At 24.7% G+C, this 16920-nt stretch overlaps 1 protein-coding gene and 1 long non-coding RNA gene across 5 annotated transcripts; both read right to left on the bottom strand.

Moving 5' to 3' along the window:
- Positions 1-1935: 1935 nt before the first annotated feature.
- LOC112639400 (alpha-tocopherol transfer protein-like) lies at positions 1936-9592 on the bottom strand. 4 transcript variants are annotated; one of them, XM_025413226.1, is made up of 9 exons: positions 9486-9591; positions 6612-6785; positions 5769-5934; positions 5353-5457; positions 4022-4163; positions 3793-3903; positions 3587-3692; positions 3053-3205; positions 1936-2172 (listed from the first exon to the last, which is right to left on the bottom strand). In XM_025413226.1, exons 2-8 carry the CDS (start codon positions 6736-6738, stop codon positions 3054-3056), a joined length of 909 nt encoding a protein of 302 aa, XP_025269011.1. In that variant the 5' UTR covers positions 6739-6785; positions 9486-9591; the 3' UTR covers positions 1936-2172; position 3053. The 4 variants fall into 4 exon arrangements, with proteins under 4 accessions (XP_025269011.1, XP_025269017.1, XP_025269004.1 ...); XM_025413232.1 differs by lacking the exon at positions 3053-3205 and having other exon boundaries at positions 9486-9592; XM_025413219.1 differs by lacking the exon at positions 1936-2172 and having other exon boundaries at positions 2972-3205.
- A 6564-nt stretch (positions 9593-16156) lies between these two features.
- On the bottom strand, positions 16157-16669 carry LOC112639426. The gene is made up of 3 exons (XR_003123507.1): positions 16532-16669; positions 16302-16413; positions 16157-16201 (listed from the first exon to the last, which is right to left on the bottom strand). It is a non-coding gene; the product is annotated as an uncharacterized LOC112639426 (long non-coding RNA).
- Between the last annotated feature and the right edge of the window lie 251 nt (positions 16670-16920).

Below are 16920 nucleotides of genomic sequence, written 5' to 3'. Positions count from 1 at the left end.
AATAATGATATCAAAAAAATTGCGCTAAGTGAAAATAAAAACTTATAAAAATACTTTAACCAAAAAAAGTTATACAAAATAGTTGTTTTAATTTTCTACATTATAACCTAGAAAAATAATGATATCCAAAAATTACGCTAATTAAAAATAAAAACTTAAAATATTTTAACTAAAAAAAATAATGATATACAAAAATTACTAATTGAAAATAAAAAATTTAAATATTTTAACTAAAAAAAATTGTACAAAATAATTGTTTTAATTTCCTACAAATAATATTAAAAAGTTGCACCAACTGAATGAAAATTTTTATTATAAAATAGACATATTTCTTTTTTACTTTCATTATTAAAAGAAAAATGATATTAAATGAATTGTAATATATCTATTATAAAAATCGAATTGTGAAAATATGAACAATCATATACATTGCAATAATCATATGCATATCCTAAAAAATTTAATTATAAAAAAAAAGAAAATGATAATACAAAATACAAAATTAAAAATTATTAAAAAAATTAAAAATTAGAAATTAATAAATAAAAAATAAAAATTTATATAAAAATTAAAAATTAATACGTATAAAAAAATTTTAATATAAAACTTAGCGCTCCTACGCTGAATAATGTGCTAATGAAATTAGCAGCGCTAAGTTTTTTAACTAAAATTTTTTTATATGTATTAATTTTTAATTTTTATATAAAGTTTTATTTTTCATTTATTAATTTCTAATTTTTAATTTTTTTAATAATTTTCAATTTTGTATTTTGTATTAGCATTTTCTATTTTTTTTAAATTAAACTTTTCAGGATATATGCATATGATTATTGCAATGTATATGATTGTTCATATTTTCAATTCGATTTTTATAATAGATATATTACAATTCATTTAATATCATTTTTCTTTTAATACTGAAAATAAAAAAGAAATATGTCTATTTTATAGTAAAAATTTTTATTTAGTTGGCGCAACTTTTTAATATTATTTGTAGGAAATTAAAACAATTATTTTGTACAATTTTTTTTAGTACTAAGTGACACGAATTTTTTCAATTACTATCTTAACAAATAACTGTTTTAATTCGACTGACAATGAGCAATGTGTGAAATTCCAAGAATTATCTCGATCCCTTCCTGCGCAGTGACGAGCAGAAAGCGGAATCGTTTCCGTGTGCATGCTCATCAGTCTACTAGGGACAACGTGTTGAGGCATATAGGAAAGCGAGGAAACTTCGTTACAGCGAATTTCCATTTAGAGAGATTTTGCGATACCCGCAGAGTTGGTGTAAGTCTTCACGGATTGGTGCAAGATAAGGACAACTTTTATCCCTTTCTTTTGCTAGAAATTGAAAATAAGTACGTACAGATTGTGTGATAATCCGACTCTTCAGCCATTCGCAGCAGCCTTTGTTCTTTTGTAAACGAGATAATGCTTTGCAGAGACACAATGACTATTGATTTCTAGCTATTAATTCTGTAGCAAAACAGTATTCATTTCTTAAAGTTATAATTTGAAAAAGTCTTTATTATACAATGAAATATAGAATAATGTGTATATAATACAGTAAGTGTTGTTTACTGTATATGTGATTTTCGTTGCATATTTATGTAGCATTAAAAAAATGTTATGTATGAGTATTTTGTGAAATTTTGATTTTTTTTTTAGGAAATATAAATTTATTTTAATGAATATCAAAATATATAAGAGATTCAAATTAATTATCCATTTCATAACACCTGCTTTAAATATATAAATGTATCATAAATGTATTATATTATAAATAAAAGATGATTTATTTATATACATAATTATCGCATATATGAATTAATTTTAAAGTAATATTGTTATTGTTATTAATATTATTATTAATATTGTACATTTATTAATATTGTATAATTTACTGTTTACTTTTTTAATATTCTGTAAGAAATGATATTATAAGTTTTATACGTTTATGCGCGACTTTACATGCAGCAACAAATTGATAGTATCATATATTAATAAAAGCTGATATATATGTGAAAATTGCGGCTTCAGCATGGTACATGTCCTTCGAAAGGTTTCAACGGGCCAAGGGTGAATTGCAAAGAGCGGTCCGAGACCATTTATTATCCCCATTATCGTGCTTCTGACCTCACTGTCTACTCCCTCAGGACTTGAACATACCTATAACATACAATCCCCTTTCACTCTCGACAATGCTGCCCTTGTCTCACATTCGAAATATAGTCGACAGCATCGATAGTTTTAGAATTATATGTTCAATCGTGTTTTATCGAGCGTTTGTGTGTTTCGCAATCACGACAACTGATAGTAAAATAATTTATAATTACAAAATTCAATATTTAACTGTTAAAAATAATATGTAAGGGGATTATTTTATTTTATAGCTAAATGATGCTTTTCAAACATGGGTTTTTAAAGAAGAAGAAGAAGAGTTTCTTTAAGAGAAAAAAAAAGATGTATAATAATTATTAAAAATATTGCAATAACAATTTGTATATCATATAAGATTACAATGATTACACACACACACACACACACACACACACACACACACTCACACACATATACAATATATATTAGTAATAATAACTTTAAATATAATTGCTTCTAAAAATATAATTATCATAAATATATATAAATTATATAAATATATTTTTAGTGGCAATTATATTTAAAGTTATTATTACTATGCACAAGGTTATTATTATCAATGTCATAGTAGTAATAATTTTGAAAATAGGAATCTCAACTATAATTTTTTTTATTATGCAATTATTGTCTTTTTTCAGTGCATTTTTTTGTATAATTTGTCATATACTTATCATTTATTATGATAATGCCTAAATAATCTCTTACTTGTATGCCATAATTTTTATTTTTTACGTACAATGTCAATATAAAATTTATTTTATTTTATAAATATTAATATTTTTAAGAATTCCTTACATTACATATAACTATTTATAATGTGTGCATATATCTGTATGTATATATCCGATAACATAAATCTTATTATCTATATCTTTAAAATAACATTCACGTTAATCAATGTCTAATTTTCGAAATGTTCCAGAAACTCCGAATAGATCGTCCGGGTTTATTACAGAATTTGATCGGAGAGATTCATTAACTTTAACTTTTTCTTCCTTCAGGAACCATTCTCTTCGTTCTATCAATTTTGCTTTCCACATATCTGAAATAATATCAAAGAAATTTTAACATCTTTTAGTATATGTTTTACATTCTAAATATATAATGAATATATTTATTTGTATACAAGAAAAAATGTTTTAAATATACATATACAATATATACACACATATAATACATATAAAATAATTAAAGGAATTCTTAGGTTTAGATATTTAATTAAAAGAATTTTTTGTGAAAATAAAATAATTATTGTTAAGCTACATGAGCAAATTAAAAAGAGATAATATTTTTTATTACATATTGATTAATATTCAAGTGAAAATGTTATCATTTATTTTTAACATTTCGTTTTAAATATTTAAAACCGAAATAAAGTCACTGATAAAAAAACATATTTTTAAAGAAGTAAAAAATATTGTACCTGATAAAATATTCAGTGATGGTTGTTCACCGCCATATTCTACTGGTAAAAGAGATCTTGGTATAATCCCATATATTGATTCTATTCCGGACGTATGAAGATGTATCTAAAATATTATAATTGCAGTTAAAACTGTATAATTATTCCAATCCATATACACATGAAATACAAAGTTCCTAGTTTTAAATTATATTCGGTTAACATACTCGGTTAATAAGTTTTGCCTTCATTATTGATTTAACTACTGTCAATAAGACATCAAAAAAAATTGGTATATTTATCATATGAATTGCTTTCATTCTTGGACCGTATGATTCCTATATAGATTGAATAATAAAAATTAATTCTTGTAAAGTATAATTATATGTATTAATTTTTGTAAAGTATATATTATATGTATAGTATATACATATAAGAAATTTTTTTCTTAAATACCAAAAGAATGTCGAGTTTTTTTACTGCAACTGGTGTACACTTCAATACATGACCGAAAGTCAAATTGGTACAATCGCAAATTATAATTTCGGAATTAACTATATCTTCCTCTATGCGTGTCTCCATTATCATGGAGCAATATCTGTAATATTTAAAAAAATAGTATATTTTTATTGATTTTATCTTGATATTTTTACAAAAATGAATAAAAATTTGTATAATATTTATATTTTGGTATATGTGTATATGTATGTAGGTATATAGGTGTATATATATATATATATATATATATATATAATAACAATCAATTATCATCCATCAAATCTATTAAATAATATTGTCTATTAAATAATTAAATAATTTGTTGCCCAGTTGCTTCATTTAATAAAAAATATAAAATTATCTAATCTCAAGATGTTGTATAAGAATCCGCACGAAAAAAAAGGCCAACAATTTTTTCTGCATTTCCTTTTTTATCTCATTTTATCGAAGTTATTGATTTTAGCTTTTCCTTTCGATGTGTACTGTGAGGGTAGTGGAATCGTAGTAGACTAGAGGAAAAAGTAGGGCGTGAAGGTATCTTGTTTCTATCTCATTATCGATAATAGCAAGCACAAGAAAAAAGGACTTGCATATTTAACTTACGCAAAAAGAGAGGGGGGGAGCAAAGAAAGAGAGAGAGGGAAGAGAGAGAGAGAAGATTTTACAGATCGTGCAGAATAAACCGAAAGATCGATCCATTGTGATTGGATCAGCTGGATAGCGCGACCCTGTGAAATCGAAATCGCTTTACCTAATGTTACATAATAATTTCGTCAGTAAATCAGAGCATCGCGTGAATCATAATATAAAAAGCTTGTAAAATGTTACATATAGCTCAATTTCTTTCTTCCTTTCTTCTTCTTTCCATCGTTAATTATTGTTAATTATTGTGTTTTTATATCCGTGCGTGTCCTCCCTTTTAATTTATATATCTTTTTATAATATTATATTATATTATCCTAAATATAACGTTTTTTGAGTGTGCTTTTACAACATCTCGTGACTTGCGCATAAATTCTTTCATAGTTATGTACGATCGTGGAAATGCATGATAAGATTCAATAATTCATAAATTAAAAAAAATATAAGAATATATAATATATTCATGCTCGCATACACGGCAAGAGAAATAGGTGTAAAAAAAGTATTTATATAAAATATTTTTTTATAAAATTAAAAAATTTCCTTTTGCATTAATATTGTTTGTTTGTTTGTTATACTGTGCACGTATAATACTGTTTTGTTTGCACATATTATATATATTACGTTTAACTTGTAGATATACGTACTTCATAGCATCATATACATCCAATACAGAAATGTCGGTATGTAACAACCGTACCATAGAGATTCTATAATTTTCTGGTGTTAATATTGGTAGGGCTACAAATTGTCTAAAAGAAATAAAGAAATATTTGTAACAATATCTCTATGAGTTTTATTTTTTTCTCTTCTTTTTTTTCTTGAATCAAAAATAATAGATCTTAAATGATTGAGCAAAAAATTAACTATGTATAATAATTACGATATATAATTATACGAGATATAATTATACTTGTGTGTATATCATTATATTATACTATTATATAAAATTGCGATTAATACTTCTAGTGATATAAAATGTTTTTATGATTTAAAAAAATTTTTAAATATTAATATATTATGCAAGAATCCGACAACTTCAAAGTGTTATTTAAAGACTTACGCATATGTATTTACTTTAAGCACACAGTCGGCCAATGGGTCACGAGTTGTGAAAACCTCCGGAATTAGATTACGAAGAGTATAATGCAAATCCAAACGTTTCTTAACTTTTTCTAAATTAAATTTTGCACTGTAAATGTAGAACTTTAATCGTTTTTCAGAGATATCTGTGAAGTATGAAATAATGTTGATTATTACATACGATATGCATAAGATTTCATGAATGAAAGAAATCATAAATAAATATAAACAAATAGGTTGGAATCCTATTATATTTGTCAATATATATTACAAAGATGTAACATATTAATTTTGTGAATTATTAATAATTAAACACGTAGCTATGAGATTTGGAAAAGCAATAAAATAATTCAGTTTGTGGAAATTATGCGCACAAAAGTTATATACGTATACCAGATATAATAAAAATTAATATTTTTTTTATATTACATACAGTAAAATATATATTTGTGACATAAATATAAATGTACATATTAATATTAATTTTAAAATAGTTGCCATTTTATAGTCTATATTGATCTTGTATGTTGAATTGTTAGTCGGTTATAATTCAGGAGATAGGGGACGATTCATAACATATAATATGTATTTATTATAATAAACTAAGAGAGAAAATATTGTTTCTTAAATATTTAATATTAAATTTCTGATCAACTAATTCTTCGCGCATAATTTTTCCTTTTATATAAATTATGTGTATATATATTTTAATTATATTTTTATCAGTACATTTACGAAATATGCTCTTTAGATTTGAAGATGATATGTAATAAATTGACTAATAAGATCTTACTTTTTTTTCTTTAAATTTAAAAATGCAAACCTTCAGGAAGATGAATTTGCTGCTTCAACCATTGTCGAAGTTTAATCAGTAGCTCTTCTAGAAGTTGTTCGTTTCCTCCAGTATCTTTTAATATTTCTTTAAATGAAGGCATTTCTAATTTAATCATCTTTATGGTGGTGTTTATTGTCCTTCACAAAATTAAAGAGGCGCAATCTAAAATTATTACATATGTTATCCATATGTATAATAATTATGAATATATTATTTTCATCGTTTTCTTTATCGAAATGTTAATATTAATGAAGATAATTATAACATATAACTTTAAAAACAATACAACTAATATGAATTAAAAAATTATGTTAAAATTAATATTAATTTACATCCATACATACGCACTGTATAACTGTTCGTTTTAACTGTTCGTGGCAGTCGCTTATCGACTGATTATACTTAAAATTATACTAAAAATCATGACTCATTGAATATGTTGCTGACTCGCTGAATTTTTTTTTCATTTAATGAGGTAAAACGAAATGAATTAAAAATTGAATTAAAGATATTTTTGCAATTAGAAATACGTGCATCAATTTAATGTATATGTACATATTCATATGTTGAAAAGAGAATAAAATATTTATATTATTTTACAATTATAGATTATTGATAGGTTAATATTAATTATAATGTTGCTATATCTATGTACGAATATATACCTGTGATCCGGGTAGTTTAATCAAAAGGTGGAAGAGAAGACAAAGAATTACTTGACTATATTTGCTCCACACACAAAAGAGTACAAAAAAAATGTAATTTGCAAAAGAAGGAAAGCGGCGAACAAATGCTATGCAAGCAGGCCACTGCCTTGCAAGTACCGAAAATAGTCGATTCAGTGCAATGAGGACTATTAAAATCGAAAAAAGCGAAAATCTATTACTCGTTGTTTCTCGTACAGCGCGGTTTTAGACTGGCGGAAAATTTGAAGTGATGGATACGGCATCGGGTGCGTAGTTTTATACCGTTCTTTGAGAAGATTCTCGAACGATGAAAAATTAGTTTTGAGTTGAATCGAAAAAAACAGAGAATCTTTTCGAAAGTGAGCGGTCGCTCGTGTTCGTTATTTTTCCGAGTCGGCTGAGATTCGAATTCACAGCGAAGCGGTCCGCGCGGTATCGGAGCGGGCGCTATCTACTACACGCGAAATCTACTGCGCGAATAATTATTCGCGTTAATTGGCGGTCGGATTTTTCGTTTAATTTTGAACAATCTACGTTTAATTTAAATGTACTTTAAAAATTGCAAAACTTCTTTATCTAATTCTTTATTCTGATTGGAAGAAGAGTTGCAAAAGAAATTTCATTAATTTTAATTAATGATATAAATAATATAAATAATATAAATTTTAATTAATGAACATTATGGAAAAAGATGCAGAAGACAGGCAAAAGCATCTTATGTTGCTGTGATGTCTGATGAATTGTTTTATTGTTACTTATTGTTATTTTTTTATACTTCCAATTTTTTCTTTTTTTTCTTTTGCTGTCTCGTTTGGCTTCATCTACCTATCATTTCACTATATACGTACTAGTGCAATTTATTTCCATGTAAAATTACTATCTCGTGCATCGGTTTGGTTATAGTATTGTGTGCAATTATGTAAAAACTATACTAATAGAAATTGCATAGAAAAATGTATTTATAATACCAGAGAAGGGTAACGAATAGATCGATCACGGAGAGTTTCGGAGAAAAGAAATGAAAAGATAAGAGGCGAAAATTTCACTAAATCATACAAAGAGATATGATTATAATGAAAAGAATTATGCAAGTTATATAATATGTAATAATATATATTAAACATCGATGAATTTTGCACTTATTGTTAAAATAGAGAGCATCTTGAGATCGTTATGAATATTGTTTGTTAATATTAATTGTTTTATTTTTAAAAATGTGAGTGAATGTGAGTGTTTATCACGAAATATTTGAAAAGTAATAAAATAAATAAATCCATGTTTATGTGTACGCAAGAAATTTAGTTTTAATAAAAATATTTTTTAAATATTAGATATGTTTTGTTTATAGTAGAAGAGTTTAAACTAAAAGTTTGTATATAAAAACTGATTAGTATAATTAAAGCTCATAATAAATTATTACTATAATTAAAGCTCATAATAAATTATTGAACTAATTGTTACAAAGAATAAAACTAAGATAGATATAAAACAGAAAACAATTGTTCGCTTGATAAGTTTTAATTATAATGACTATTTTACTTTTTTCTATTGTTTCTAAATAATTATAAATGAAATTTAAATTTTTAGTTTGTATTCTCTCTCTTTTATTTTTTTTCTATGTCTTGATTTTATCATTTATAAAAATTTTAAAATATTATTAGAATAGTGTTTAGTCTAATGCACATTCTCATTTTACTTGCAAAATATTTATGCCAAAATGTTTTCTTTATTTAAACATTTCAAATAATTAGTATAAATGAGAATTTGCTTTTCTATTTTTGATATTTGATTTCACATACGGAGGATGAAGGAGAAATTTATTTATTTATGTGTTTTAAAAAATTTCAAGATAATTTGTATTATGTTAAATATAATCGAAATTGCTGTTTTTTAAATGTTATTTCTTACTTTATTTTTACTTTAAAGTGTTTTAAATGTACATGTTTTTAATAGTATATCTTACTTGATTTTATCAAGTGACATGTCATATCGAATTCTGCGATATTTGATAACAATTTGATCAATTGTAAATGGTCATGTTCTATATTTCGTATGAGTCATAGCTGTTTGTTAGCGGTCTAGATATAATATGTAGAAATCTGTGTTATATATATATTTATATTGTCAAATCAATCAATCAAATACTTCTTAAAAAATAAAATTATTCAATACATACAGTATTAATATTTATCCAACTAGCACAATAGATGAGTTCCGCGATGACACTTATTTCCGATATAAAGTGAGCACAGCACAATCGAAAACTACTGTCCTCAGTGCAAATTGCGGAATTTATATTGAACGTATTCTTTATGGTACGTCTTCTATCTTCTATTAATCGATGATCGTTATGTAAGTGGCAAAAAAACTGACACTAAAACTATCGATTGGAAACAGGTTTTAAATATAAACAGAAACACTGTTATAAATATAATGACAAAAAGACAGAAATATATAATATTTTATGTTGAATATATAATATGTTTTTGTTATTTAATGTGAAATTACAGATTATTTTGGAAAAAAATATGTATATAAAAAAATAATATATTTAAGGAAATTTTATTTCAGTGGTCACTTTTTATTTTTCTTCCTCTTTTTGCAATGTGAAATTTTCATGTAATTAATTGTTATATGTAACACTTATATTTGCTACTACATTATTTTATAGGGAGACTGAATAAAAATTTTCTGTGATTTCTATTTTAATCAATTTCTTTATATAGACCATAGACATATAATAGTAAGTATAGACCGAGCATACATCCATTGTATAAGCGTTAAGTATAGGGAAAGGAAGACAAAAGATGTAAGATGAGTTTCTTTCTCTTTTTAATGCCGAAGAAGTGGGGAGCACTTCTCCTCATCTCCTCGCCCCTCCATGACGAATCGGCGGGAGAAGATGTGGAGAAGTGCTCCCCACTTCTCCGGCATTGAAAAAAGAAAGAAACTTATCTTACATATTTTGTCGTTTTTTTCGTATGCTTAACGCTTATACAATGGATGCTCGGTCTATACCTACTATGTCTATGATATAGACCAATTATTTAAGCATTATTTTTGGTTATTTCTCACGTAACCTCAAAATATTTTTATATACATAAGAACACAACATATTATATGCTATAATTGAAATCGTTTAAATCAATTGCGTTTTCTGACTTGAATGTATCTTAATTTTATTTCTTCTTCCAATTCATTTGTATTTATTGCTATTATTATTTTTCCACAGATATAGCATCTCTGTATATAATTTTGATTTATTCTGTAAAAAATTTTTAATTAGAAGTTTCTTGGCAAAGCCGATTAATGTGGTTCAATATAAGATGTAGAGTATTTAATATGATAATAATTTGTAGGTAGGAATAAAGTTTTTCTTGGTAAAGTAATTTATAGTCGATAATATTACACTAATGATTACTTATTCAATGTCAAAGAAGAGAAATAATCATATTTACAATATTGAAATAATTATATTCATAAAACTTGTAAAACTTGTTGCAACTAGAAAAAATTGGATTATTAACCTTTTGTAGGCGTTTTCATCTTATCCATTTCGAAATGTCATTTAACTTTGCTCCATCTGAAACATCTAATTATGAATAAGTAAGAATGTTTTATATACGCTGTATGACATTAAAAAACAATATTATATTAAATAATACATATTTAATATTATATTTTTAAATCTACCATATACATTTATAAAAAATTGTTGCATTTTATTATATAAAAAAGTATATATATATATATATATATATATATATATATATATATTTTTTGTCATTGTTGAAATACACCGTGACACATATGAACAGAAGCTTACCTTGTAACAGCTAATGTAAAAAGTATGATATTTGGTATGGTAGGCTTGCTAGAGAAAAATATATTGCTGAATATCGCAGATGTTACATCAACTACTACGAGATAAGCTTGTGTACTTATGTGTCGCAGTGCATTCTGACAATGACTTTACCGATGTCAAGAGACAGAGTAGTGTCTTGTGCTAAGTCCCGCGTAAGCAACAAGATATACGCTCCGTGTATATTTATGCGAGTCGGATAGTTGGAGATATTCGAGATTATCATATTGAAATAATCGCTGAATGGATCGAGTTCTTACTAGGCTTAATTGATAGCTTGAGCTTGATTTATATGAGAAAAGTGTCTTTATTTTTGCTCTATGCATCGTGAACAGCAATATTATGATCTAAAGTCGAAATATGAAAAATTTTCATTAAGAAACGTCTCCTTGGTCAACGCTCAAGTCCCCAATGCGCAAGCGTACAAAGTTGTTCACAAGTAAAATATTTATTTCTTGATTATCTTACCTTAATACTTTTATGTACAAAATAATGAGAGCAATCAATTGGTGTAAAAAAAAACACATAATTGTTCCGAAGAAAAAATATGTAATTTGCAATTAACAATTACATATTTTTTCTTAAAAACAACTGTGTGTTTTTTTTACACTAATTTATTCCTCTCATTATTTTGTACATAAAAGTATCAAGGTAAGATAATCAAAAAATAAATATTTTATTAGATATTTTAGATAGTTTATGTAAAATTACGATATTATTTTAAGCCTTATAAATCGAAAAGTACTCAATACAAAAATACTTTATTACAGTGTTTTGGAAAGCTCTCGACATAAGCTATAAGAATATGGGATAAAAAATAGGTGGTTCCATTTAAGAAATTAAAGATGTCCTTGACCTGACCTTAACGATGCCATCCAAGGTCAAACCAATGACATCATCTTATGTTCTCCTCAAAACCATACAATTTTTGTCGAAAACGTTTTTCTCTAAAATCTTAGTTTTTGAAAGAAAAGAGGTGTACGGTTTCTAATGACATATTGATTTGTAGTTATCCGTTATTTTTGCAATAAGAATAGCAAAGATGTTTGAAAGTTCTGAATATCTATATAGTAAGCAAAGAGGACCGTCAATTATAATGAAATATGACGGGGGTGATGGCGGATTCTTTGCTCATTTATTTAAAGATGTTTAACATATAGTACAAAAAAGAGTGATATCCTTAAAAAATTACCCTTTTAAAAAAAAAGGTAAAAAAAGGTGCTAATTCCGCGTAAAAAACAGTATATGTATTTGCAAAATAGTGTATTATTAACTGTAAAAAACTACTGTATTGTATATCAACAAAAATAATGATATCAAAAAAATTGCGCTAAGTGAAAATAAAAACTTATAAAAATACTTTAACCAAAAAAAGTTATACAAAATAGTTGTTTTAATTTTCTACATTATAACCTAGAAAAATAATGATATCCAAAAATTACGCTAATTAAAAATAAAAACTTAAAATATTTTAACTAAAAAAAATAATGATATACAAAAATTACTAATTGAAAATAAAAACTTTAAATATTTTAACTAAAAAAATTGTACAAAATAATTGTTTTAATTTCCTACAAATAATATTAAAAAGTTGCACCAACTGAATGAAAATTTTTATTATAAAATAGACATATTTCTTTTTTATTTTCAATATTAAAAGAAAAATGATATTAAATGAATTGTAATATATCTATTATAAAAAATCGAATTGTGAAAATATGAACAATCATATACATTGCAATAATCATATGCATATCCTAAAAAATTTAATTATAAAAAAAAAGAAAATGATAATACAAAATACAAAATTAAAAATGATTAAAAAAATTAAAAATTAGAAATTAATAAATAAAAAATAAAAATTTATATAAAAATTAAAAATTAATACGTATAAAAAAATTTTAATTATAAAACTTAGCGCTCCTACGCTGAATAATGTGCTAATGAAATTAGCAGCGCTAAGTTTTTTAACTAAAATTTTTTTATATGTATTAATTTTTAATTTTTATATAAATTTTTATTTTTTATTTATTAATTTCTAATTTTTAATTTTTTTAATAATTTTTAATTTTGTATTTTGTATTATCATTTTCTATTTTTTTTAAATTAAATTTTTCAGGATATATGCATATGATTATTGCAATGTATATAATTGTTCATATTTTCAATTCGATTTTTTATAATAGATATATTACAATTTATTTAATATCATTTTTCTTTTAATACTGAAAATAAAAAAGAAATATGTCTATTTTATAGTAAAAATATTTATTCAGTTGGCGCAACTTTTTAATATTATTTGTAGGAAATTAAAACAATTATTTTGTACAATTTTTTTTAGTACTAAATGACACGAATTTTTTCAATTACTATCTTAACAAATAACTGTTTTAATTCGACTGACAATGAGCAATGTGTGAAATTCTCAAGAATTATCTCGATCCCTTCCTGTGCAGTGACGAGCAGAAAGCGGAATCGTTTCCGTGTGCATGCTCATCAGTCTACTAGGGACAACGTGTTGAGGCATATAGGAAAGCGAGGAAACTTCGTTACAGCGAATTTCCATTTAGAGAGATTTTGCGATACCCGCAGAGTTGGTGTAAGTCTTCACGGATTGGTGCAAGATAAGGACAACTTTTATTCCTTTCTTTTGCTAGAAATTGAAAATAAGTACGTACAGATTGTGTGATAATCCGACTCTTCAGCCATTCGCAGCAGCCTTTGTTCTTTTGTAAACGAGATAATGCTTTGCAGAGACACAATGACTATTGATTTCTAGCTATTAATTCTGTAGCAAAACAGTATTCATTTCTTAAAGTTATAATTTGAAAAAGTCTTTATTATACAATGATATATAGAATAATGTGTATATAATACAGTAAGTGTTGTTTACTGTATATGTGATTTTCGTTGCATATTTATGTAGCATTAAAAAAATGTTATGTATGAGTATTTTGCGAAATTTTGATTTTTTTTTTTAGGAAATATAAATTTATTTTAATGAATATCAAAATATATAAGAGATTCAAATTAATTATCCATTTCATAACACCTGCTTTAAATATATAAATGTATCATAAATGTATTATATTATAAATAAAAGATGATTTATTTATATACATAATTATCGCATATATGAATTAATTTTAAAGTAATATTGTTATTGTTATTAATATTATTATTAATATTGTACATTTATTAATATTGTATAATTTACTGTTTACTTTTTTAATATTCTGTAAGAAATGATATTATAAGTTTTATACGTTTATGCGCGACTTTACATGCAGCAACAAATTGATAGTATCATATATTAATAAAAGCTGATATATATGTGAAAATTGCGGCTTCAGCATGGTACATATCCTTCGAAAGGTTTCAACGGGCCAAGGGTGAATTGCAAAGGGCGGTCCGAGGCCATTTATTATCCCCATTAACGTGCTTCTGACCTCACTGTCTACTCCCTCAGGACTTGAACATACCTATAACATACAATCCCCTTTCACTCTCGACAATGCTGCCCTTGTCTCACATTCGAAATATAGTCGACAGCATCAATAGTTTTAGAATTATATGTTCAATCGTGTTTTATCGAGCGTTTGTCTGTTTCGCAATCACGACAACTGATAGTAAAATAATTTATAATTACAAGATTCAATATTTAACTGTTAAAAATAATATGTAAGGGGATTATTTTATTTTATAGCTAAATGATGCTTTTCAAACATGGGTTTTTAAAGAAGAAGAAGAAGAGTTTCTTTAAGAGAAAAAAAAGATGTATAATAATTATTAAAAATATTGCATTAACAATTTGTATATCATATAAGATTACAATGATTACACACACACACACACACACACACACACACACACACACACACACACACACACACACACACACACACACACACACACATACAATATATAATAATAATAATAACTTTAAATATAATTGCTTCTAAAAATATAATTATCATAAATATATATAAATTATATAAATATATTTTTAGTGGCAATTATATTTAAAGTTATTATTACTATGCACAAGGTTATTATTATCAATGTTATAGTAGTAATAATTTTGAAAATAGGAATCTCAACTATAATTTTTTTTATTATGCAATTATTGTCTTTTTTCAGTGCATTTTTTTGTGTAATTTGTCATATACTTATCATTTATTATGATAATGCCTAAATAATCTCCTACTTGTATGCTATAATTTTTATTTTTTACGTACAATGTCAATATAAAATTTATTTTATTTTATGAATATTAATATTTTTAAGAATTCCTTACATTACATATAACTATTTATAATGTGTGCATATATCTGTATGTATATATCCGATAACATAAATCTTATTATCTATATCTTTAAAATAACATTCACGTTAATCAATGTCTAATTTTCGAAATGTTCCAGAAACTCCGAATAGATCGTCCGGGTTTATTACAGAATTTGATCGGAGAGATTCGTTAACTTTAACTTTTTCTTCCTTCAGGAACCATTCTCTTCGTTCTATCAATTTTGCTTTCCACATATCTGAAACAATATCAAAGAAATTTGAACATCTTTTAGTATATGTTTTACATTCTAAATATATAATGAATATATTTATTTGTATATAAGAAAAAATGTTTTAAATATACATATACAATATATACACACATATAATACATATAAAATAATTAAAGGAATTCTTAGGTTTAGATATTTAATTAAAAGAATTTTTTGTGAAAATAAAATAATTATTGTTAATCTACATGAAAATTAAAAAGAGATAATATTTTTTATTACATATTGATTAATATTCAAGTGAAAATGTTATCATTTATTTTTAACTTTTCGTTTTAAATATTTAAAATCGAAATAAAGTCACTGATAAAAAAACATATTTTTAAAGAAGTAAAGAATATTGTACCTGATAAAATATTCAGTGATGGTTGTTCACCGCCNATATTCTACTGGTAAAAGAGATCTTGGTATAATCCCATATATTGATTCTATTCCGGACGTATGAAGATGTATCTAAAATATTATAATTGCAGTTAAAACTGTATAATTATTCCAATCCATATACACATGAAATACAAAGTTCCTAGTTTTAAACTATATTCGGTTAACATACTCGGTTAATAAGTTTTGCCTTCATTATTGATTTAACTACTGTCAATAAGACATCAAAAAAAACTTGGTGTATTTATCACATGAATTGCTTTCATTCTTGGACCGTATGATTCCTATATAGATTGAATAATAAAAATTAATTCTTGTAAAGTATAATTATATGTATTAATTTTTGTAAAGTATATATTATATGTATAGTATATACATATAAGAAATTTTTTTCTTAAATACCAAAAGAATGTCGAGTTTTTTTACTGCAACTGGTGTACATTTCAATACATGACCGAAAGTCAAATTGGTACAATCGCAAATTATAATTTCGGAATTAACTATATCTTCCTCTATGCGTGTCTCCATTATCATGGAGCAATATCTATAATATTTAAAAAAATAGTATATTTTTATTGATTTTATCTTGATATTTTTACAAAAATGAATAAAAATTTGTATATTTATATTTTGGTATATGTGTATATGTATGTAGGTATATACGTGTATATATATATATATATATAATATATATATATATATAATAAACAATCAATTATCATCCATCAAATCTATTAAATAATATTGTCTATTAAATAATTAAAATAATTTGTTGCCCAGTCTGCTTCATT

The sequence above is a fragment of the Camponotus floridanus genome, unplaced genomic scaffold (assembly GCF_003227725.1).
Source record: "Camponotus floridanus strain SB8 unplaced genomic scaffold, Cflo_v7.5 scaffold11, whole genome shotgun sequence".
Lineage (NCBI taxonomy): Eukaryota > Metazoa > Arthropoda > Insecta > Hymenoptera > Formicidae > Camponotus > Camponotus floridanus.
Note: the sequence above shows the minus strand (reverse complement) of the source record. Positions and strands in the feature narration are given on the sequence as shown.

Excerpts from the sequence above, each read along its gene's own strand:
- LOC112639400 (XM_025413226.1), bottom strand. The coding sequence starts at position 6,738 with ATGATTAAATTAGAAATGCCTTCATTTAAAGAAATATTAAAAGATACT. Across the intron at positions 5,935-6,611 it reads GCAAATTCATCTTCCTGAAG|ATATCTCTGAAAAACGATTA; the intron begins GTTTGCATTTTT and ends CATACTTCACAG. Across the intron at positions 5,458-5,768 it reads CTTAAAGTAAATACATATGC|ACAATTTGTAGCCCTACCAA; the intron begins GTAAGTCTTTAA and ends TATTTCTTTTAG.